This window comes from Bombyx mori, chromosome 21 (assembly GCF_030269925.1).
Source record: "Bombyx mori chromosome 21, ASM3026992v2".
NCBI lineage: Eukaryota > Metazoa > Arthropoda > Insecta > Lepidoptera > Bombycidae > Bombyx > Bombyx mori.
The window spans coordinates 15,187,508-15,211,163 of record NC_085127.1 but is presented as its reverse complement, the minus strand read 5'-3'; the positions used below and the strand labels follow the sequence as shown (position 1 = coordinate 15,211,163).

Here is a 23,656-nt window from a genome sequence, read left to right as displayed (position 1 = left end):
AACCGTAGCTTCTCAACAACCGATTGGCGATGTAAAACTTTACTGTAATTCTAACATTAACATCAGCCTAATCATTTGCCCATCACTGGATACATGTTTCTCAACTAGTTACTTAGGACTTAATGATAGGCGTGATTACATAATTATTAAATAACTATGTTTAACAATACGTAAAGCGTTTGGTTCTTGTTAACGAAGTCACTACGAGGGCACGGACAATGGCTACTTCTTTAATTTCTTTTTAAATAATAGAATATGAGAATAATGTTGATTAAATTCTTGTGTTTCCATTAATATTATCTGCATATTGTAAGGCATTAAATATAGAACCCTTTTCACACAGGATGATATACCAAATCCAATAAAATACATAAGCCCCAGATAACCGCACGCGTGTTTGCGAGCCTTTGTTCCTTTTTGTTTTTATTTAATCAGCCGCCTGTTTCCACGCGCCAGCAACAGCCTTCGGTATACGCCGCCTGCATCTTCCAGGTGCTATGGTTCAACAACAGCTAATTCAATTGCCCGACAAAGCTATAACAAACATTGAACCCCTAATTGCCTGTTGAGAGAATGATAATAGTCTGTGGCCAATATGTAAACTTTATATCTTTTCTTATTATGTTCTTATAATGTTGAACTCAATATAATTGGCTCTGACTACCTAGTCATTGAACCACGGGATGACACTAAACAAATGCAACACCGATGTTACAACAAAATTGAGTTCTTCATTTGAGAACTTCTTCATTTTCACCTTAAGGCGTAACTGATATTTTCACGTCACAGAATTTGCTAATTAAAACGCCCCACAAAGAATCAGGTTACTCCTAAAGCCTATTTTTACTGATAAAAACCTTAAGCCAAATGAATGGGTCGTGATTAAATTCGGGCGTCGCGACGTCGCAGCCCACTTAATAAGTAAACTCGTTGTTGCGCCGTAATGAACTAATTATGCGTTAATCAAGCCAACGGCACGCGACTCTACTAAATAAATGTAGGTTTTTTTATCTTCTTTAAATGAAGTTGACAACTCGCTGGAAATTACGTAATTTTTACGGTCAGTTGCTTAAAGTAGAAAGGTAGGTAGTACAGGTTTTGTCGAGAGGTTTTGGTATTGATAGAGGCATGAGTCCTCTGCCGTGAGAATCTACGGCTGTATTTTGCGCCTAACGATTATTGTGTAGAATGTCTTTTAGTAATTAGGTGAGTGTAAATTGTGCACAGAATATTGGGTCGAGTTGATGATTAGTTACTCATATGACAGTTGTAACAGGGGTTAATGAACTTGGAAAGCATCCCGTGAACTCTATTATTACATGTCTTTCAAGTGAGGAAGTTTTGTGATACTCTTCTGTAGAAATATGTTTAAGTCTTTACCTACGAAATTGCTGTTTAGTATATAAAAGTTTTTTTTTTTATAAATGTCTTTTATTTTTGTCAATAAAAATACGGTATCGACGCAGTTCTGCCAGTGGTAATATCTCAATGCCCTTCCTGAAGAAGTCAGGTGTGCGAAAGGAAATAAACTCTTCAAAGGCATTTTGTACTGCCTCTTGGGTATTGATATTTTTCCCTACTTAGAAGTTATCCAAACTTTGGAAAAAGCTTTTTTATTTTTTTCATTGCATAGTTGAGATGACGAGCTCACAGCCCACCTGATGTTAAGTGGTTACCAAAGCCAAACATATCAACAACGTAAATGCCGCCCCTCACCTTGAGTTATCAGTTCTAAGGTATTAGTATAGTTACAACGGCTGCTTCACCTTTCAAACCGGAACGCATTACTGCTTCACAGCATAAATAGGCAGGGTAGTGGTATCTACCCGTGCGGACTCGCAAGACGTTTTACCACCAGTAATTATGCAAATTATAGATTTGCGAGTTTGAGGTTTATTTCACGATGTTTACACGATTCCTTCACCGTGGAAGTCAATCGTGAACATTAAAATTTGTTAAGTACGTATTTCTTTAGAAAAATTGGTACCCGCCTGGGATTCGAACACCGGTGCATCGCTCAACATGAATGCACCGGATGTCTTATCTTTTAAGCCACGACCACTTCGATTTAAGATATACTACAAATCATCTTTACGAAATAACACTATCTTTGTCTTTTTTCCTTATTCCTTTAGAAATTCCAATTTTGTGTCAACTTCCAATCCGTTGTTTATTTCCAAATTTATATTTACTTTATTAATGTTTCATACACTGTAAGTAGTCCAGTACTAAATTATAATAGTGGTAATTCATCCATAAAGCAAACACACAAGAAGCAATGTACCGCTCGTATCGAAGTAGCAGCACACGAATAACTAAACTATTCTACCGCAACCCAAAATTACTTAAATTATAAAGAGAACAAGCACAGAGCCGAGTCGAACCGCCGACCGGACTGTTAAGTTAGACTCCATACATTTTCCTTATCAAGTTACTGGCACACATGCCAACACAAATTCGCCATTACAGCCAAACTATATCAGACTCTATGATCCACGTTTAAAGCAGCGTTTTGAGCGGCACGTTACAAGTTATTAATGAAGTCAGTTTACGATCAGCGGACCGATGTATCGGGCTAGAACTTTGCATATTTCGACTATAAACACAGTAAATACGGCGCGATAGCGTGATTTACGTTCACTAGATTTCATGGGCTCCCTTAATACCTAATGGTAGAGAACTCTACATTATCAAGATCTGTTGTACAAAATAGTATATTATGTCTTAATTTACTTTAATAATTTCTCGAAATCTGTTTGTTGGAATTTGCAAATTTCGAGGCCATCGTTGGTACGAAGTAGCTATGCGTTCCGGACCTCACGCTTCAAGATAATTAGGTATTCATTTTACTAGAACTTTGAGCGAAAATAAACATAATAATAAGTTAACAGTAGTTAGGCAGTGAGTTAATTATCCATGCATTAAAATACTAATTGTGAAAATAAACTAGGAGCCGTTCAAACAGTTAATTAATTTGAGGACCCCGAGACGCAAGCCGGTTACAGTAATGGACTGCCACGTCCCCGCGTGTGCTGAGCACACAGTGGGGAGGCGCGGGCCTGGCGCGACCGGGGATGCACCGTGACACAACATTATGCGGCCGCACGGCCATCGCTCCGTTGTGAAAACTTCAATGTCGTTTCTCAAGATGCGCAGCTGGTCGTGTATATTACAGACTGCCCCTCAACAGCCATAATTTAACAAGGTTTCGCACCCTATAATATTCCTAGGTCACAGTGACTGTCAGAACTCATGAGCACACTACAGATGTCGCGTAATTGATCACATTACACAAAGTATCAGAAGGTAAATGTGAGTCAAATATAACAGTAGTCCTCAAACAAAACTGTCAGATAAACCTGCGCAAGAAATTTCCCGCTGATTCCGAATAAAAGAATCATGAGGCTCGCTCAAGTCCGGAAGGTTGGAGATACTCCCGCTAGTCTTAATCTAGTTATTAGACGCTAATACCTTCCCCGAACTCTCTCCTCTCCTTTAAAACTAGTTATATCAGTATTCCATCACGTCCTACAAGATAGCAACATGTTAACAATTCCGAGACCCACTTACAAGATGATAACACACCTTATGCTTTAGGTATACAGTCGAAAATCGTTTGTAGATCGTTCGGAGGAGGTCAGGAAAAGTTTCTAAATGTATTTGGAAAGTAAATCCTGCGCTCGTAGGTGACTTTGGTTTAATAACTGTCTTATTAAGGTGAATGTTTCGTAGAGTTTGCTTGTAAAGGTGGTTTATTTGTAGCATTGAATTAAGGGTATTTCTACGAAAGCAAATCTAAAAGAAGTACCTCTGTAGAAACGATTAGCTCGTTTTTTCACTTTAAATAAGTATTTGAATATTTTATTTGTAATGCTATGTATTTTACAGCTTCGTAATGCTCACTTGACCGAATAACTATCAACATTAACAATTAAACTAAACAATTAACATGAATTCAGCATTGCAGCGGCTATGCAGTAAATACTAATTACATTACATCTATTTCAACGTCGTTGCTATGGACACTACATAATCTACTGCTGCTGTGGACACATAAATGTTTAGATGAATAATGTTATACTAATTAAGACTTTAGGAAACAATAACGTAAGATCAGAACCAGCTGCATGGACAGCTACATTGTTGTATCTTCAATAACGGATAATCTATATTACGAGTATATTATGTCGTAAGTTTCAACTAAAATATATGATTTCAAAAAATAAATAGTTTAATTAGGATCGTGTATATTAGTTTATTGATTCCATAATCTCATACGTTTTGTCCAAGAGCAATAATTTGTGTTTAGTCATTTCTCATAAAAGCTAAATTTGTTCGATGAGCTGTTTTTAATCGTAATCAGCCCTCCGTTAGCAGAAACACTCGGTAGTTGATATCACAACGTGAACTTTGTCATTTTGACGTCTCCAATGAGTGCGGAGAAACGTAGATACTAATTATTTATTTTAAATCACTATTCATTTTTTAAATTTTTAGCTCAGAGAGCGAGTTATGAGCTCAACTGATTAGTGACATGGTTCAACAAAACGTGAACGACGTCTCCCATTTTTAGATGTGAAGTCTCAAGTATTTGTATTGCAATCGATAAAGGACTCTCACCACTATCCTGGGCTAATGAGAATTGGCTGATGCGGAAGGTGTTGAATATCCCGAACGGAGTATTTATTACACGGTAGATACTACTGGCCTCTCACAGGGCCTGACGTACACGAATTAGCTTTGGTTTTAGTAACCTTTTCGGGAACACTGAAGGTCTCATGTTTGCATTTATGGGTGAAGTAATTATGACGAATATCTGCCGGAAATTTATATATACTATAAGGATGGGCTTGATGGTCCAGGAGAGTCTATTACACATATTTTATCTGGTTGTTTTCATTTTGCTAATAACGAGCACTTGTACACACATAAATAAGCGGCTAGGATAATCCATGAAGAGCTTGCTCTCAAATACGGTTTTGTCAAAACAATTGTTTCAGTAATTGTTACACAGCTGTATTGCGCCACTAATTTAATATTAGGGCCTGAACTGAACACATAAAGATCGAGCGAATGACGAAGAAACAACAAAGTTAAACATGTAATACGAAGGGCCCTTGAATAAGTTAACGTACGAGATCTCATTACGCGTCCGCCTTTTGCTTGGGCTACTTTCCCGCTTCAGTTTACACTTTGTTCAATGGACACGAGTATTCTACCTAGCACATAATGGGCCCTGTAATTAATGCTGGAGTAAGCGTAGTAATGGGCTCTTTTTAAATTGGTCTTGAACATTATTGTTGATTAGCATCTGCAGCAAACGTGCTTACAGTCTACGCAATGGCGAGACAATATGCTATAGGAGGCAGGCGTGAAGAATATCTCTTAAATAAATTTCAGCCAAAAAAAACGTCGTTGTTGGGATCAAATAAAAGTATCGGACCATAAATATATAAAATCTCGGTTAGAACCAAATGTTCGATACTTGTCGAATTAAAAGTCGAGTAGTGCAGCAAGCAATCGGGAAGATACTTAGCGATGTACATTTAAGATTCTTCTTAATCAAAATTATATAAATGAGTGTTCTTTCTTTATTATATTTATTATCTTACAACTCATATTATGGTACAACATTTCAGGAAACAAATGTCATTCTATGTTCTTCGGTTTCGCGAGTCGAATTCCTGAAGATAATTAAAACTATTTTTACAGTTTAATATCGCGTTTTTGTAGTCATTATACGATTTCGAAATGAAATGTAAATGTTTATAAACTATTATATAATATGTAACAATACTTGTTATACTAATCATTATTTAATATTACAAAGAGCTGAGTCAAGTCCAAACCAAAGAGCACAGACCCATATGTGGTAGTTTACAAAGAAACAAAAAGAATACTCTGAGTCTCCCGGGGGCGGCTGATTAATTAGCTACAACAAGGCGCATCCCGCACACAAAGGCGCCGTAATCCTGCCGCGAGTGCTCCGACACACAAAAACCTTTTGTTTCAACAATTATCTGAAATAGCTTGAAACATTTACGTGCATTATGCGAACTCGCAAAAAAGGACAGCGGTCGTTCGGGGGCCGGAACAAAAACCCAACCTATTTGTATTGTTCGGGTTCTTTTAATTCAGCCTCAGAATATATCGGCGAAGCGTATGTATATTTTTCGAGGGAAAAATAAAGGATTACTCATTTCGTATTCTGTGTAATGCTCAGTGCTTTAGGCACGAAAACTTTGTTTAGAAAATCGAGTCTCAGTCTCGAGGGGCTCTGCAAGAACAATACACTTATTTATTTATCAGACCGGATTATGTTTTTAGTGTTAGATAAGATGAACTAAAGTTAAGAGTTGTATTTTTAGCGATGGAGCCATGTTGATCATATTGTATACATGTATCGTGTTTGGTCAAGTAACTTTGCTAAATTTTTCACAGAAATATTTAGTGGGAGTGCGTTTGGGCACAGGTTAGGTTAGTTAGTTCGTAATAAGAAAGTAAGCAACTGATGTTCCTACGTCATGCATATAAGGAAGGATAAACAGGAACCATACCCATAGGAAACAGGACAACTCTTATTTTTCTGAATCACTGCTATTTGGACCACACTGGGATGTATTGGTTGTATGGAGGTATACGGCAAAGGGAAGATCCTCCACCGAGCGGGTGATATTGCTTGGAAGACCGACGCGACGGTCTGAATGTTACGGTTGTACGGAACTTGTATAATATTATATGTACGCAAGCTTATCTTGAAAATGTTGTCAGCGAGATTTAGGCATCTATCAAATATCTTGTGTTCTATGATCGCTACCGCTAAAGTTGTATTGAAATGTTCCTACTGATGTTTTAACACTATGTAGCAGCTAAAGTGGTTGAGTAGCTGATGATAATATTGATGCCAGGCTAATAGGACATTCTCCATTTGGACCTTTAACGGCTTTACATCTAGCGGTATCTTTTGTGCTCTAACAACGTTGTTTAGTAAGCTTATTTATTTAAACGTATATACTATTTTTACTTTCTTTGCTTTCTAATTATTCATCATTGTCATTGTCTTGGTCATTTGCGTACTCCACTACTATTATTTTCTTGTTCTCCTTCTTTATTATTTTATATTCTTCTAATTCTAAATTTTCTTTCTTTAAATTGTATTTTGCATTGCTTCTGTCGACCACCAAGCATCCTTTGTGACTTACTCTGCAATCCTTTGTAAAACCAAGAGTAATATTAGTAGTATGTATATTTAGCCATATTACCATTGAAAAGAAAGTTAGTGTTGAAAAATAATAATTAGTAGATTTTATTTTTAAATTTAAAATTTATCTTAATCTTACTGATTATTAGTATATTTAATAAAGGTCTTCATAACTACTTTTTGAATTACTTCACTATTGGCGCATTTTTTCTATAATCCTTTTCTATAATATAATATACAAAGAAAAAGTAGTTTCTAAAAGCACTCGTGAAACCAGACCCAGTAAAATACGTCGAAGCTCTTGAGGGTGATGTTAGCGTGGGTTGTGGACTAAACCAAATGTCCTTTTATTATAGACACAAACAATGAGATGACCTTTGGTCTCGTAAAACTTGAGTTATGGCCGAACAATAAACTGGAAGCCATTATAAAGATTAGTTCGTCGAGTTATTTATATTTGCTGTCGATAAATGCCTCTCCAAGGTCTCCGTCGATTCAATTCTTTGTTTGAGATAATGTTTGTTATGCTCGTCGGCGGCGGTCTCTTGTACTGACGGTTTATTGATATAGCTGACGATGTCGTGTATCGCGTGTATGGATGCGGCATGTCGTAATAAACGAGACTTTTGTTTTTTATTCATTTCTAATGTTTGATATTTTATTCGCTAACGATTGTAAATAAACAGACGGTCCAAGCCTAGTAGCACATGAAATCACAATAGTAATGGTACTGGTGCGAGCGCGCATTGTGCATATTTACAATTAGACAATTAAAAACGGAGTTTGGAGTGGTCGCTACGGCCGAAATCGGCTAAGGAGAGTTGTAGTAGTACAATGTAAATTAGCATTAAAATCAGCTGAGCCGACAGCTCGTATACACATCTAGTGCTAAAAATGAAACGATTGAGACTTGAGCGAAGTATATACCTACTACAAGGCAGTGCTTATATGTAGTATTTTCTTCGGTTTTAGCGAGCTGGACACTTATTTAATATTAATTTTATGGTTTAATCTGGGGCTTTTTATAAAATCTAATACATTCATGTTCTGATCTTAAAATATTAAAACGCTCTTAACGAATCAATTATTTAAAACATTACTTACCTACATAATATATTTCAGTGATCGATGAAAGTGCAAACATCGATGTAAATAATGTATGGTTCACTTATTTGACATCTTTTTAATAGTCCACATAGCATTCTTTACTAAGTTGTATAGTAATTTATTAGCTTGATCTATTTATTTATATCACGAAATCTTTTAACATATGTTTACCGAGCTTCAAGACGTATCAAAGATGACAATGCACAAAGTTTATCAATTTGGCATAATATCCTGACCAGAATCACTAGAATAAAAAAATAATTAGGTTTTAACTCGGCTTGCTTTTAAATTTCTATTGGTGCCCTTGTGTGTAAACGAGAATACGGCCCACTCGATGGTGAGTGGTTACCTTCGCTCATGGACGACCGCAATGCCAGGGGCAGAGCTAAGCCGTTGCCTACCGCTGGGTACTTTCCGTGAGCCTCGTTTGAAGAACGACATACCACAGCTCTCGGAAATCATCGTGGAGGAGAGAACATCCCAAAGCCGGATGGTGCGTGGTAGAAGAGATTTTGGAAACGCATTGTAGGTTAACGCAAGTAATGGTCCAGTGGTAAAAACGACATATTGGTCCTCAGAGCACTCCCCATAGAACTTACGGTACAAAACACAGAGAGAACCGAAGGCCCTCCGTAGACCGAGAGGTTCCAACGATCCGTGAGAATGGGATTATCGATAATCCTAGCGGCCCTCTTCTGCACGGAGTCAAATAGAGCTGTAGTAGGAAGTGTTATTGGTCCTAGGACGTCTAGTGAGTCCGACCTGTCTATTTCTGCCGTGAAGCAGTAATGCATTTCGGGCGGGGCAGTCCTTGTACTATTCTGAGACCTTAGAACTCATATCTCAAAAGCATTTACGTTGTAGATGTCTATGGGCTCGGGTAACCACTTAACATAAGGTGGGCCGTGAGCTCGTCGACCCATCTAAGCAATAAAGAAAAAGCTGGTATTTGGGAGCCCCGGCCCCGAGGTGGCTATTAGCATATAGAGATAAAGCATATTAGTTTTCAAACTGTATCTGTTTATTATAATACTAGCGACCCGCCCTCGTTTCGCTTCGGAAACTGTAATTTATTATTGATTTCTCCACTATTCAATGGAGTTTATATGTATAATAGTTAATAAATTAAATTTATTTATTATTATACATATAAATAAATAATAATAAATAAATTTAATTTATTAATTATTATACATATAAACCTTCCTCTTTAAACACTCTATCTATTAAAAAAAACCGCATCAAAATCCGTTGCGTAGTTTTAATAATTTAAGCATACATAGGGACAGACAGATACAGGGACAGAGAAAGCGACTTTGTTTTATACTATGTTGTAGTGATTTTTACATGAAACGGTTATTGTTTAGCGTAAATGAAGCGCACTATCAAATCATTCTAATTTCAACAACGGCTGAGTCTATTTTTGCTCTTACAGCTCTACTTAATCCCACAGTAATGCGAACTTGTAGCACCGGAGCAATAATCTCGTAGCCGCGTAGCTGAAGCGTAGCACTCGCGGTTGTAACTTTTACGAGTTCACAATGAACTAACTAACAATGTTTTACAGATTTTATTAAATGTTTTAGTTTTATTAAGTCTGTATTGTCTTTGTTCTTTTTAATTTTACAGCGAGACCCACTGTTCTGTTGAACATTTTTTCTATATTTTTTTTTTATTGCCCTTCTGGGTAGACGAGCATATGGCCCACCTGATGGTGAGTGGTTACCGTCGCCCATGGACTTCAGCAATGCCAGGGGCAGAGACAAGCCGCTGCCTACCGCTTAATACTCTCCATAAGCCTCGTTTGAAGAAGGACATGTCATAGCGCTCGGGAAACACCGTAGAGGGGAGCTCATTCCATAGCCGGATGGTACGTGGCAAAAAAGATAATTGTAACATAAAATAATTCTGAATGCGAGAGCGGTCTTGTTGGTTGGTACATTTTTACGTGGCAATACAGAAAAGAATTGAACAATTTTTTTGAAAAGCTTATGAACGGATTTCTAATTTCTAAAAGCTACATAGACAACAACACGTGAATGCCAACGTTAATTGCATGATTCAATGATTTTCTCACCGTTTAAACTGCGGCAGAAACGGTGAACCTATCCGTACCGGTTCAGAAAACATTATGAAATGAGTAATTACGAAAATAAAATTTTTTTGCAGGTTTCATTTTGATTACCCGATGTTACGCTCCGTATTCGACAGCGAATTTCTCCAATCTAGGAGAATCTTGTGCTTCACAAATGTTCCGGAAACAAATAAAGGTAAAAACAACGAACAAAAACAAAGAACAACTACATACATAATAATATATTATGTATATACAAACACGAGCTGTCAATTTTTTTTTTAAAGCTGCCAGCTCTATTGGTCCCGGACTGTGAGGTACAGTAGCCAGAATTACTAAGCGCGGCTAACTAATGAATCTATAAGAATAGAAATTGATAATTGCTCCCTTGACAAAATAAAATAATAAATAAACCAATCAAAATTAGTAAGTTGTTAGTGAAAATATTGGAGCTTTCATCCTTTGATGATGATCCTACATTCTCCCGGTACAAACTCAAACGTTTATTTGGCCCCAAAACATAATTAAAAAGCTCACGTAATATTGAATTCGCGTAAATTTACCTGTAAGCTTTGTCCCCTGTAATCACCCCGGGGGCCGGCTGGCCAAACACGGAGCTTTTGATCACAATTCACTGATGTTTCCTTTGTAACGACCCATTCTTGCATGATAAATCCTTTGTAAAACAAAACTTTTGCGAGTACGTAAGTTTAAAAATAATATTGAAAATCACAAAATACATATTTTTCGACCTACACAGCCTTTAAGCTAATATAATCAAATCTATCACTCACGTCCCATCTTGTGTCTAGTGAACGTCTCAAGCCCGTCCACTGTGGACTGCGCGGTCCATGCATATGCAGCTCATATGTTACTAAGTTTTAACAACATATTTCTTTGCTTAAGTTCGGAATCAATAAGAAACGCTTCTCATATTAAAATACATTTTGCAAGAAAGAGCTTCGGTTCAGGGAAACTGAAACTTACTAATGTATGTGTAGTGTGGTAGTATTGTATGTATGTCCTCTAAACAGGAGGCATGATGCGGCTGGAACCACGAATGGGAATAAACTTTCTAATATTAGTGAAATTTTAATAGGGTACCTTCGAAACAAATAGGCCTTTACACAATTTTGTGAATTGGCGGTAGTTCTTTTGAGGTTCAACAAGTATTTACTTTCATTTATGTTGAATAAATTTTTTTGATTGGATATGTTAGGAATATTTGTAAAATTTTCGCTGAAAGTATATATTACATTTATATTTTTGCAAATATTCCTATTGGTTTTGTTCAAAAAGCGCCAAATTTAAGGTAAAAAAAAGCAACGGCTACCTGTGTATTATGTATTAAGCGTGTCAAATCAAACGCAATTATCGTTAATTGAAGGTGCGGCGCCGCGCTCGCGTTACGCACGATCTGAGGGTGTTTGAGCGGGGCCTGACGTGACGCTTTGTTCATCGGTTTGTTCCCATTTATAGTCATTTTAAACGCATTTAAGAGTTCAACCCATGTCGACAAACAGACGAGATGCCCGTCCACCTGACATGGTTACTGGTGTAGCAAAATATGCCTGACGTCAGTCTCCTTGAGATGAATTATATTTCAATCAAATTTGTCTATTTATCTATCTATCTATGGCGACATAAACTTTTTAATAATAATATCAATATCGTCCGTCACCAGCGCGCCTTGTTGCCCGAACAGTCGCATTTGCGGACGGCGTGGCGTGCTGGCGTGGCGTGGCAGCGGCGTGGCGTGCTGGCGTGACGTGGCGGCGCCGCGGCGTGGCGACGGGCGGTAACATAGTGACGTAATGAGACGTGAATGAAGGTAATCAGTTCCGTGGATCGGTCGCGTAAGGAACTCACTAGCTAGCGAACATCCACACGCGATATAATACTTTACGGTCTAATGTACTTTTTAGATGGGGAACAGTAAAATGAGTTCGTTATAAATATCGTGCAGTATTCTCTCAGATTTTTCGTGAGAGACTCGTATTCGTCCATAACACACGAGAATGTTCAGTATCTAAGATGCGGAGTACTGGGGAATGTCTAAATTGTAAAGATTGCACTGATAGTTACAACCTGTGAATGCCTAAGGAAATATGTTCGTAGTTTTCTTAGACAGCTATATGGTTATGTCCCCGGCATTGGTGATGTTCTTGATTAACATTAACCACTGACCATCAGGTGGGCCATATGCTCCCCTGTATACAATGGCAATTATAAGGAACCATAATCGCAAGGAATATTTGAACTAAATAAAGTTCAATATAATATTTTGACTTAGTTGTGACGATGTCCGCACATGACATCACTAGACAGGTAAGTAAGTACACTGTGCAAATATCCGCGCCGTATCCGCAGCTCGTGTTCGTAGCTGCTCGCTCGGGGCCATGGACTCAGAATAACAATTTGTAAGTACTTTTTAATTAATTTGTGTATATTTCAGCATCTATACTAATATTATAAAGCTGAAGAGTTTGTTTGTTTGAACGTGCTTATCTCAAGAACTTTTGGAGTTTACTCCTTTAGAATCGATTTACATATATAGGCCCGGGGTATGAAAATTATGGGGACCAAAATCGTACTAGCATGTCACACGAAATGCGTTATGCGCCTGATTGCGCATGTCACACGAAATGCGCGCCGGGCTGCTGCGCCGGCAGTCCGCCACAAAGCCTCGTACTGATCGCGCGTTTCTCTCATTATTGTATTTTCATATATTTGTTAGTCGTTTGTTTTGTGTCTCGTTAATTTGTTAATAATCTGTAGTGTATCGTGTTGTCGTAATATAGAACTATTTCTCGTATTGTTTCGTTTAATTTTTTATATCCAGTAAACTCCAGTCGTGCGTCGGAGCGGACACACACACTTTTTTTTTTTTTTTTTTTTTTTATTGCCCTTGTAGGCAGACGAGCATGCGGCCCACCTGATGGTGAGTGGTTACCGTCGCCCATGGACTTCAGCAATGCCAGGGGCAGAGCCAAGCCGCTGCCTACCGCTTAATACTCTCCACAAGCCTCGTTTGAAGAAGGACATGTCATAGTGCTCGGGAAACACCGTGGAGGGGAGCTCATTCCATAGCCGGATGGTACGTGGCAAAAAAGATCTCTGGAAACGCACTGTGGATGACCGCAGTGGCTCCAGGTAGTATGGATGAACTCTACTCCGGTGGCGGGCGGTGCGATGGTAAAAACGAGATGCCGGTATCATCTCGAACAACTCCTCAGAGCACTCCCCATGGAACATACGGTACAAAATACAGAGGGAACCGAAGTCCCTCCGCAGACCCAGAGGCTCCAAACGATCCGTGAGAATGGGATTATCGACAATCCGAACGGCCCTCCTCTGTATGGAGTCAAATGGAAGAAGCTGGTATTTGGGAGCCCCGGCCCAGAGATGGGAGCAGTACTCCACGCGAGGCCGGACTTGTGCTTTATAAAGCAAAAGCCTTTGTCCAGGCGTGAAGTACCGCTTCGCTCTGTTGAGGACTCCCAGCATTTTGGACGCCAACTTGGCTTTGCCTTCCAAATGACTCCGAAACTGGACATCGCTCGAAATGTCGACCCCAAGTATCCCTATACTCTCGGAAGGTTGCAGGGATACTCCTTGGAATTGCGGCGCCATGACAAAGGGGTCCTTCTTCGCAGTGAACGCGCAAACTTGTGTCTTTATCGGGTTGAATTGAACCAAGTTCAATTCACCCCATTCGGAGACTCGCCCCAGAGAGTTCTCCACTTCAGACACAAGTTTTGATCGTCTCTCTTGCACCGCGCTCCGAGAGAGACTCTGATGGCCGATATATCGCGCATCCCCCGTGCTGTCATCCGCATAGCAATGCATGCCATCAATAGACAGCATGTCATTGATATACAGGATGAAAAGCGTGGGAGAGAGCACCGAACCTTGTGGAACGCCAGCGTTAATGGTCATGGTATCAGAACAGTCACCGTCTACAACGACCGTGATGCTCCGCCCATCCAAAAAGCTAGCGATCCACTTGCAGAGACCCTCGGGGATTCCGTAAGATGGTAGCTTCGATAGAAGTGCCCTATGCCAGACCCTGTCGAAGGCCTTCGCGATATCAAGGCTCACAGCAAGAGCCTCGCCCTTGCTCTCCAAGGCTTCAGCCCACCTGTGAGTAAGGTATACAAGAAGATCGCCAGCTGAGCGACCGTGACGGAAACCGTACTGTCGGTCACTGATCAGCTGGTGATCCTCAAGATACTTCAGGAGTTGTGTATTTATTATTCGCTCCATCACCTTGGAAAGCAAGGAAGTTATCGCGATAGGCCTATAGCTCGACGGGTCCGACCGGTCACCCTTCTTGGGGATAGGGTGGACGTGGGCGGTTTTCCATGAAGACGGAACCCTGTTAGCGTAATAAGAGAGGCGATACAAACGCGTTAGCGCAGGTGTCAGCTCAGGGGCGCACGTTTTCAGAACTACAGGTCCGATTTGAAAAACTCTTTCAGTTTTAGATAGCCCATTTATTGAGGAAGCTATAACATCATGTTAAGACCAATACAAGTGGAGCACCAATAAAGAAGGTTTCAAAATAGGGGTTTAAATAGCTCCGTAACATTCTATAATTCAAACATATCTTTACTTTCTACGTAAATACCTACCAAAGTAACTATTCCACGCGGACGGAGTCACGGGCAAAAGCTAGTCTTATTATATTAGGTTTCCGAGATTGACCTACATTACGGATCTGTGCCGCTGCACATGTAGTAAAACTTCTACGATTAAAGAATAGCCTGGAATTAATATTCTATTGAAGAACAAAACAAAACATTCCACGAAGAGCGAGTCGCAATCTTCCTAACAAGTTCTTAGTATGTAGTCAAGATATACATATGAATGTAGGTACATATTATGCTATATAATATTATAGTGCTACAAAAAATTACCAAATATGCACTGAATATTCTAGTGCGTATTTAAAAATTCAAAAACTAATTTAGAATTCATAGATTCCCGGCCTAGGCTCTCGTGTGAAACGTGAAATATTCTGTGTCCGTAAAAACTGAAAAGGGGAAGCCTTTGTAAGTGAAGACTGTGTCAAAAAGCGTTACTTTATTGAAATATTTTAACCTACATTTAATGGTGTCGAGCTAAGTTTTTCCCAATTGGTATAGGTTTACCATCGCACCGCCCGCCACCGGAGTAGAGTTCATCCATACTACCTGGAGCCACTGCGGTCATCCACAGTGCGTTTTCAGAATATTTTTTTGTCACGTACCATCCGGCTATGGAATGAGCTCCCCTCCACGGTGTTTCCCGAGCGCTATGACATGTCTTTCTTCAAACGAGGCTTGTGTAGAGTATTAAGCGGTAGGCAGCGGCTTGGCTCTGCCCCTGGCGTTGCTGAAGTCCATGGGCGACGGTAACCACTCACCATCAGGTGGGCCATATGCTTCGTCTGCCTACAAGGGCAATAAAAAAAGGTATGCTTAATTCATACGATACAATAACAAATACATATTTCCAGATCCTCAAATAAATACTAAAAGATATCTAACACGGATCTCGAATAAGCACACCAACGAGGCCAGCTAAGTTTTGTTTTATATATTGCCCTTGTAGGCAGACGAGCGTACGGCCCACACGATGGTCATGGGTTACTGTCACCCGTGGACTTCAGCAATGTCAGGTAATGTAAAAAGCCTATATATTGGGTTGGGGAGCAATAGTTGCCGTCCAAACCGTGTAGATTGATATAAGCTTCAATTATTGAGGATTTCTTATAGACATGTCGGGGCGCAAGCGTATTATAATAAAAAGTGAAAGATTCGATGAAAGTAATCGATATTTAATTTCAACTTTTTCACGATTAAATCGCACAGAGGCACTCAAATAAATTCAAGTTTTTTTTTTTTTTTTTTTTTATTGCCTTTGTAGGCAGACGGGCATACGGCCCACCTGATGGTGAGTGGTTACCGTCGCCCATGGACTTCAGCAATGCCATATATTACCTCGTAATATATGACCGCAGTAAACACTAGAACGTTCCAGATTATTCGAGAACATTCCAGAAGCACTACACTTAATGAATATTTAAATGTTCAGACGACATCAATTTGAGTTATAGATAATATTCTGTTCCATGAAGTTATATCGTAGCAGAAGTTGAGTGTCGAATGTTACGAGATTATCTTCGGCCCCGCAATGTACTCCAATAGGCGAATTAATTCCGGCTACAAACCGGGTCCTTCGAATCGATTTGTATGTTAATTAATCGTTGTAATTAAAATTAGCATTTGAAGCGCTCCTGCAGTTGGGAACTCGATTTCCCTATGAATTGTATATGTGCCAAGGATATTCATTATCTGAAATGATTACGAGATACCGATTCATTCACTTATATAATATCATTTATAAATTATAATTTATATTATATTAATATATATAATTTATAAGATATAATATATCTAACGCACTGACGATAAAGTGAGTCATACTTTTTTCAGTGGTATTATACAATGTTACTGAATTGCCTTTTACTTACTTTGCAATCATACGATTAGTGTTTGAATAATCATAACATGCGGTCGAGCTCTGTTCGAGGTAGTCGATGGGCTACTGCTGTTTATTGGTAAAAATTCTGCTGAATCGTCCTTTAAAGAAAGTTTTGTCATAGTAGAAATAATAATAAATACAAATAAATACAGTATGTCACAAAGACAGTGGAATGAACAAATCAAGAATGAGGCGGTACAACATTACCGACGCGGGGCTATTTATGTCCGGGACACGTCACCGAACACCTGCAACCGATCGCAGTGTCGCGTGCGGTGTCATACATACACTCTACACTGTACCTACGTGAAATGTGAGGCTTACACATGCACATTCCAATATTTATGGCAGCGCTAGCTGCTTGATCGATCATTCATTCATATAGAATACACACATCAGTACTGATTTCAATTACATTCACAATACCAAACTTATTCTTCTTGTTTTTAACAGCTTCTGGAAGCTTGCCATTTATTAAGTAGCTTACGCTTTATGTAGAATGTCTACTGGAGCTCGTAGACACAATGCGGTGAGTGCCAGTGTCTGTCTAAGAGGACACCAGTTCACAGTTCACATTTTATTAACATAAAGGCGATCGAACCAGAACGGATGTTTGTTTTACAGCAGACCGGATGCATAGGATGCTGACATGACATAGAGGGTGTAATAGTATAGCGCGCGACTGACCTTTGATGAGGTGTGCGGCGAGGACTAGGGCGGCGGTGAAGGCGTGCAGCCGCCACGAGCGAGCGCACATCCTGCGCCGCGCACCGCACCTGGAATAATACAAACAATGTTTACTGGTGGCAGGACCTCTGTGAGTCCGCGCGGGTAGGTACCACCACCGCGCCTACTTCTGCCGTGAAGCAGTAATGCGTTTCGGCTTGAAGGGTGGGGCAGCCGTTTTAACTATACTGAGACCTTAGAACTTATATCTCAAGGCGGGTGGCGCATTTACATTGTAAATGTCTATAGGCTTCAATAACCACTTAACACCAGGTGGGCTGTGAGATCGTCCACCCATCTAAGCAATAAAAAAAAATGTTTTTCATTCGTGCACGATCGTGGCACTTCTTGTATTGAAGGTTGTCGGAGCCCCACAACAACGCGGTGGCCTACTTCGAGTTGTGAGGATAGAGTGTCAATTACATTGGCTATCTCACTTCTCAAGCCGAAATGCGACTCCTTCAAAGATTCAAGATAGTGGTTCACAATAATCACCACATCAATTGTGTATGCTAACATACAAATTATGATAGTTTTTCTTCATTGTTCGTCAGCAAGTAGGGGGGTCACATCCGTTGTAAAATCGTACCTGCCTCAGCAGTGAGCGAGGACTTATCGTTAAATAACCACAAAGGAGTTTGTTCAAATTTCAAAGATGATAATTAAAATAATTTAAAGTGCGTTTATAATTTCGGTAAATAGTGATAGCTTAAAACTGAAAGCTCTTCACTCGAATTCGTGTTATAATAAAAATAAAATGAATTTTCTCGTTGAGCTTTACTAAAAATGGGACTCGTTCGTTGAATCGGTTTCCACTAAATACTTTTAGAAGCTCCGAATATTGACTGTAATAAAAATTTAACTTTTCAACATTTGTAATAGCTTTTTGTTCAGAGCTTTTAGTTAGGCAATGGAATGTAAATTCAGTTTCATTATTCAATTGAATTGAAGCTTTGTTGGACGAACGCTATACGAGTAATGTTTTGAAAAATATTGTAGTCATTAGTAGAGTCATTACTTAAACACACATTACTTAAATGATAAATGAAATCAGTGAAAAGGAGTATAGTTGAGTTGAGAGTGAGTTCGCACGGGTAGGCACCGCCATCCTGCCTGTTCCTGCCATGAAGCAGTAATGCATTCCGACTTAAACATTGAGATGATCGACATACAATAAAATAGAGACTTTCACATCATGTCTTCAGGAGGATGGCGTCATTTTGTCATGTCTAGATCTCTTGTAGCCACTCAACATCCGATGGGCCGTGAGCTCGCTTACTAAATTAGTGCAATAAAATGCAAAAAGGTTTGCAGCCTCATTGAGCGGTTTCTGCAACTGAAGGTCACACTTGGATCGAGGCCGTGAGATATCTGATCATCGCGGCTAGCGCACTCACTTGGCACATCGCTGACGGTCATTTTGGATTGGGATCTATTATTTGAATTCAGGGAAAGAAACACACACGTACACAGTATAGCTGCCCTCTAGGGCAATCAGAGCTTGAGCGCTATTAGTCAACCCATTTGTTTGTTTTCCCACCTCTTAATTCCTATGTTAAAGACTTGTTATAAACCTGTATGGTACCGTTTTCCTGTATAATTTTACTACTACATTAAGTGCAGTTGGAATTAGAACTACGAGGTGTAGGTTTCGCGACAGGATCGAGTTAGTTGGCTCCAATAATCGCATAACCTCTTCTGTGCCCTCAGCGTATCTGCCTATCTAGGCTATTGATGTAATAGTATGATCCATACTAACATTATAAATGCGAAAGTAACTCTGTCTGTCTGTCTCGCTTTCACGCCAGAATTACGGAACCGATTTAAATGAATTTTGGTAGTCAGAGCCTGAGAAACGACATAGGACTTTTTAAAACGAAAAAAGGGTTGTAAAGGTTTGAAAGGGAGGGATAAAGAGCTGTGAGGAAGTATGGTCATTTTTAGAGCTAACAGCTTGAAAGTTATTTTATAGGCTGTGGATTCGATATAAATAAATATGACACTAAGCTTACTCATCAAAATAATACATCTATACAAATATAGTGTGAATTACCCAAAATATAACGATAAGTGTCAAGTAAGAAGGAAAAAATCTGCTATCTGCGAGCTATTTTTGCGTGCGCCGCAAAAACCGTTATAATCTAAAATGGAAATGCTTATCTCAAATAGTCTTACAAAAAATCCCTTGACAAAATAGTGAACCACTAATATAAGAAGAGGAAAGATTCGATTTTTTGTTTGTTCTATTTTTGTTACTGTCAGGACCAGATTTGTGTTAAAGAATATTCAATAAAATCAATAATAAAGTACAGTCCCCTAAGCGAAGCGAAGGCGGGTCGCTAGTATTTCTATATAAAGCTCAGTACTAGACTAGCACTATGTTAGTTAAGCAACTTTGATTGCTTTACAATGGTTTTTTGATAATATTCAAAATTAAATAGTATGAAAATGGACAGAGGCACTTGCGCGAGCATTCGCCGTCGTCGTGAGGCTGACTTTTTTTTTTTTTTTTTTTTTATTGCCTTTGTAGGCAGACGGGCATACGGCCCACCTGATGGTGAGTGGTTACCGTCGCCCATGGACTTCAGCAATGCCAGGGGCAGAGCCAAGCCGCTGCCTACCGCTTAATACTCTCCACAAGCCTCGTTTGAAGAAGGACATGTCATAGCGCTCGGGAAACACCGTGGAGGGGAGCTCATTCCATAGCCGGATGGTACGTGGCAAAAAAGATCTCTGGAAACGCACTGTGGATGATCGCAGTGGCTCCAGGTAGTATGGATGAACTCTACTCCGGTGGCGGGCGGTGCGATGGTAAAAACGAGATGCTGGTATCATCTCGAACAATTCCTCAGAGCACTCCCCATGGAACATACGGTACAAAATACAGAGGGAACCGAAGTCCCTCCGCAGACCCAGACTTTGGCACCACGCGCTGGTACAACGTCATCATCTTGCGGCATGCGCGTGAACACACTATATACGAGTTTGTATACTAGGCCACAACAATGTAAAATTAAAATATTTATTATAAGAGCTGAGTCTATTTGTGAGTTATAGTAATAAAAACAAAATAATTGCGGAGTCCGCAATGGTGTCTGTTCGTCTTTGATGATCTAAATTTCTCATTTCAATTTTCTTTCAAATTTCATTCAATTTTATTTCATGATAACTTTTACTGGTGGTAGGACTTCTTGTGAGACCTGCCTATTTCTGCCGTGAAGCAGTAATGCGTTTCAGTTTGAAGGGTGGGGCAGCCGTTGTAATTATACTGAGACCTAAGAACTTATATCACAAGGTGGGTGGCGCATTTACATCGTAAATGTCAGTGGGCTCTAGTAGGCACTTAACATCAGGTGGGCTGTGAGCTCGACCACCCGTCTAAGCAATAAAATAACGAAATTTCTCTTTCGAGAGAGAGAGAGAGAGAGAGTCTCGCTCTGTATAAACAACAACGTTAAAGGAAAAACAATTGAAAATAATCATAACGATGAACTGCTATCGTAATGTTAGAAAAGTCTAACTGTTACTCCATAAGAATTTCTGTATCGACAATCCACACTTGGGAATAAAAAGCTGAGAGTGTCGTCGAGGGCGGGCTCCAGTGTCCGGTGGGCGCTGCCTTATTACTAACAAGCCTACTTCCGTTAAATCGTGTTGCAAATAACTTGTTGTGGCTGTTGCAGTTTATTTCAATTTGTGTTAACCAAATGTAAAATGATGTGGCTTGAAGTGTGTGCTTTGAAGACTTTTATGTGGATTTTGAGTAATTAACAATTTGATTACCTTGTCACTTGCGATGAATATACGGTTACACATGTGTGCACCGCTTAGAGCCTGTGACAGTTCGGATAAGATGGCAGCCACAGTGCTCCTGAACCCTAAGGATGCTTTCAACCAAACCTATCCAATACAAGCTTAAAGAAATACAGAGCCATTTTGGTCCTATTGTTTCCATTTACTATTACAGATTTTTATAATTATTATTTTTAATGATTCAGTCAAGTATCGAGTCACTGAAGTTCTCCAATATTATACAATAAGCATAACTAATCTTGGTCACGAGGGAAGTTTGCGACTATAGATGCCAGGAAGATCATAGCCCTCCTATCGTTAAGGAACCAAATATTATCCCAACATGCAAGTCGCTAATCTTCAGAATTGAGACTAAATTTCAGTTGCTTTGAAATAATGACTATATTGAGAATAGCAGCTCGAAGACTTCGTGTATGATTGAATATGTAGCGAACACATGAACATTGTCTTTTTTATTCCTTAGATGGGTGGGCGGGCTCACAGTCTACCTGGTGCTAAGTGATCAGCGCAACCCGTAGATATCAACAACATAAATGCCGCCACCTGATTTGAAAAATGAGTTCTAAATCTCAGTTTTTATATTACTACGACTGCTCCACCCTTGAAATCATAAAACGCAGAACAGACTGTTTCACGGCAGAACAGACAGGATGATGGTACCTACTCGTGCGCACTCACAAAACGACTTACCACAAGTTTTTAAACTCTAATACATGTTACGAGACAAGACCTATGTTGTATATAAGAATTCAATATTGTTTCTTATCTTACGTGTTTAAAGTATTACTAATTATCTACCAAAACTTACGCAATATTAAAGGTCATTTAACATTTTTTTGCAATTTCAAAAGTACACACCCTAAGGCGGCACCATAACGTAGAGCTAATCACAAGACACGCAATCGCGCGGTTAAAACGCTGTTAACCAGTCGTTAATTGCCTCGTGTAACCGGCCCCAACGTAAATAATAACCCACTTTACGGGACATTGCGGGCCCTCGCGGAATTCGCTAATTCGGGACACTCACAAACGTTTGCATGAATGTTTTATGTTCTGTAAACGGACAGATTACAGCTGACTTTTTGTCATTCAAACTACTTTTCTAATTCTTGTGGGAACTGTTGTCCTTTTTTTTTTTTTTGTTTTTTTCGGGTATAGGGCCGAACCTCCTACGAGGTCCCCGCGCAAAAGGGGCGCGCGGGGTATGTGAGACTCAACGATCTGCATGGTGTTGTGAGCAGACCGCGGGCCCAAGGATTTTAGGACCCACCCACTAAACGACTCCCCTGCACTCTTACATCCGACGTCCGATCCCCTCCGAGGTCAGAACCCGGATGAGGTAGGGGGGCTACCGCGGTCAACACTACAACCAGACGGCGCGGCTCACCCCAAGGACGCCCAGCCGACGGAGCCTTCGAGGCGAATCGAAGGCTCTGAAACGTCGGCCGTCTCGGTACGGCAGCCCGTTGGGCCGCCCAGACGGTGCCGCTGGTGTCCCGGAATACCCCGCTGGACCAGAACCAGCCTGCCGGTTCGGGACGCGATACACCGTCGACCGGTCGCTCTAATCACTCCACGGCAGCGCGCTAGAGTGCTGGTAGCGCGCCGCGCGACCTCACCCCCTCAGGTCGCCCCTTGACCTTCACCGGGGGGAGGCCGCCACCTACAGGGGCCGGGACGTACGGGCGTATTCCCGCCTCCGGGAACTGTTGTCCTTGCATTGGCATTTTTTTTTTTTTTTTGATTAGATGTGTGGACGAGCTCACAGCCCACCTGGTGTTAAGTGGTTACTGGAGCCCATAGACATCTACAACGTAAATGCGCCACACACCTTGAGATATAGTTCTAAGGTCTCAGTATAGTCACAACGGCTGCCCCACCCTTCAAACCGAAACGCATTACTGCTTCACGGCAGAAATAGGCGGGGCGGTGGTACCTACCCGTGCGGACTCACAAGAGGTCCCACCACCAGTAATTACGCAAATTATAATTTTGCAGGTTTGATTTTTATTGCACGATGCTATTCCTTCACCGTGGAAGTCAATCGTGAACATTTGTTGAGTACGTATTTCATTAGAAAAATTGGTACCCGCCAGCGAGATTCGAACACCAGTGCATCGCTCCATACGAATGCACCGGACGTCTTATCCTTTAGGCCACGACGACTTCGGGGTTGTTCGAGGGTGGGTAAGTGACAGTACATATTT

At 40.2% G+C, this 23,656-nt stretch overlaps 1 protein-coding gene across 1 annotated transcript in view; it reads right to left on the bottom strand.

Annotated features, from left to right (window-relative positions):
• The window catches only part of LOC101745031 (lachesin), a 161,004-nt gene that overhangs the window by 107,183 nt on the left and 30,165 nt on the right, over nt 1–23,656 (bottom strand). Inside the window, exon 2 of the mRNA XM_012689479.4 lies at nt 17,598–17,686. Within this exon, the coding sequence (XP_012544933.1) occupies nt 17,598–17,667 (70 nt within the window). The 5' untranslated portion in view covers nt 17,668–17,686. The remainder of the gene's footprint in view (nt 1–17,597; nt 17,687–23,656) is intronic.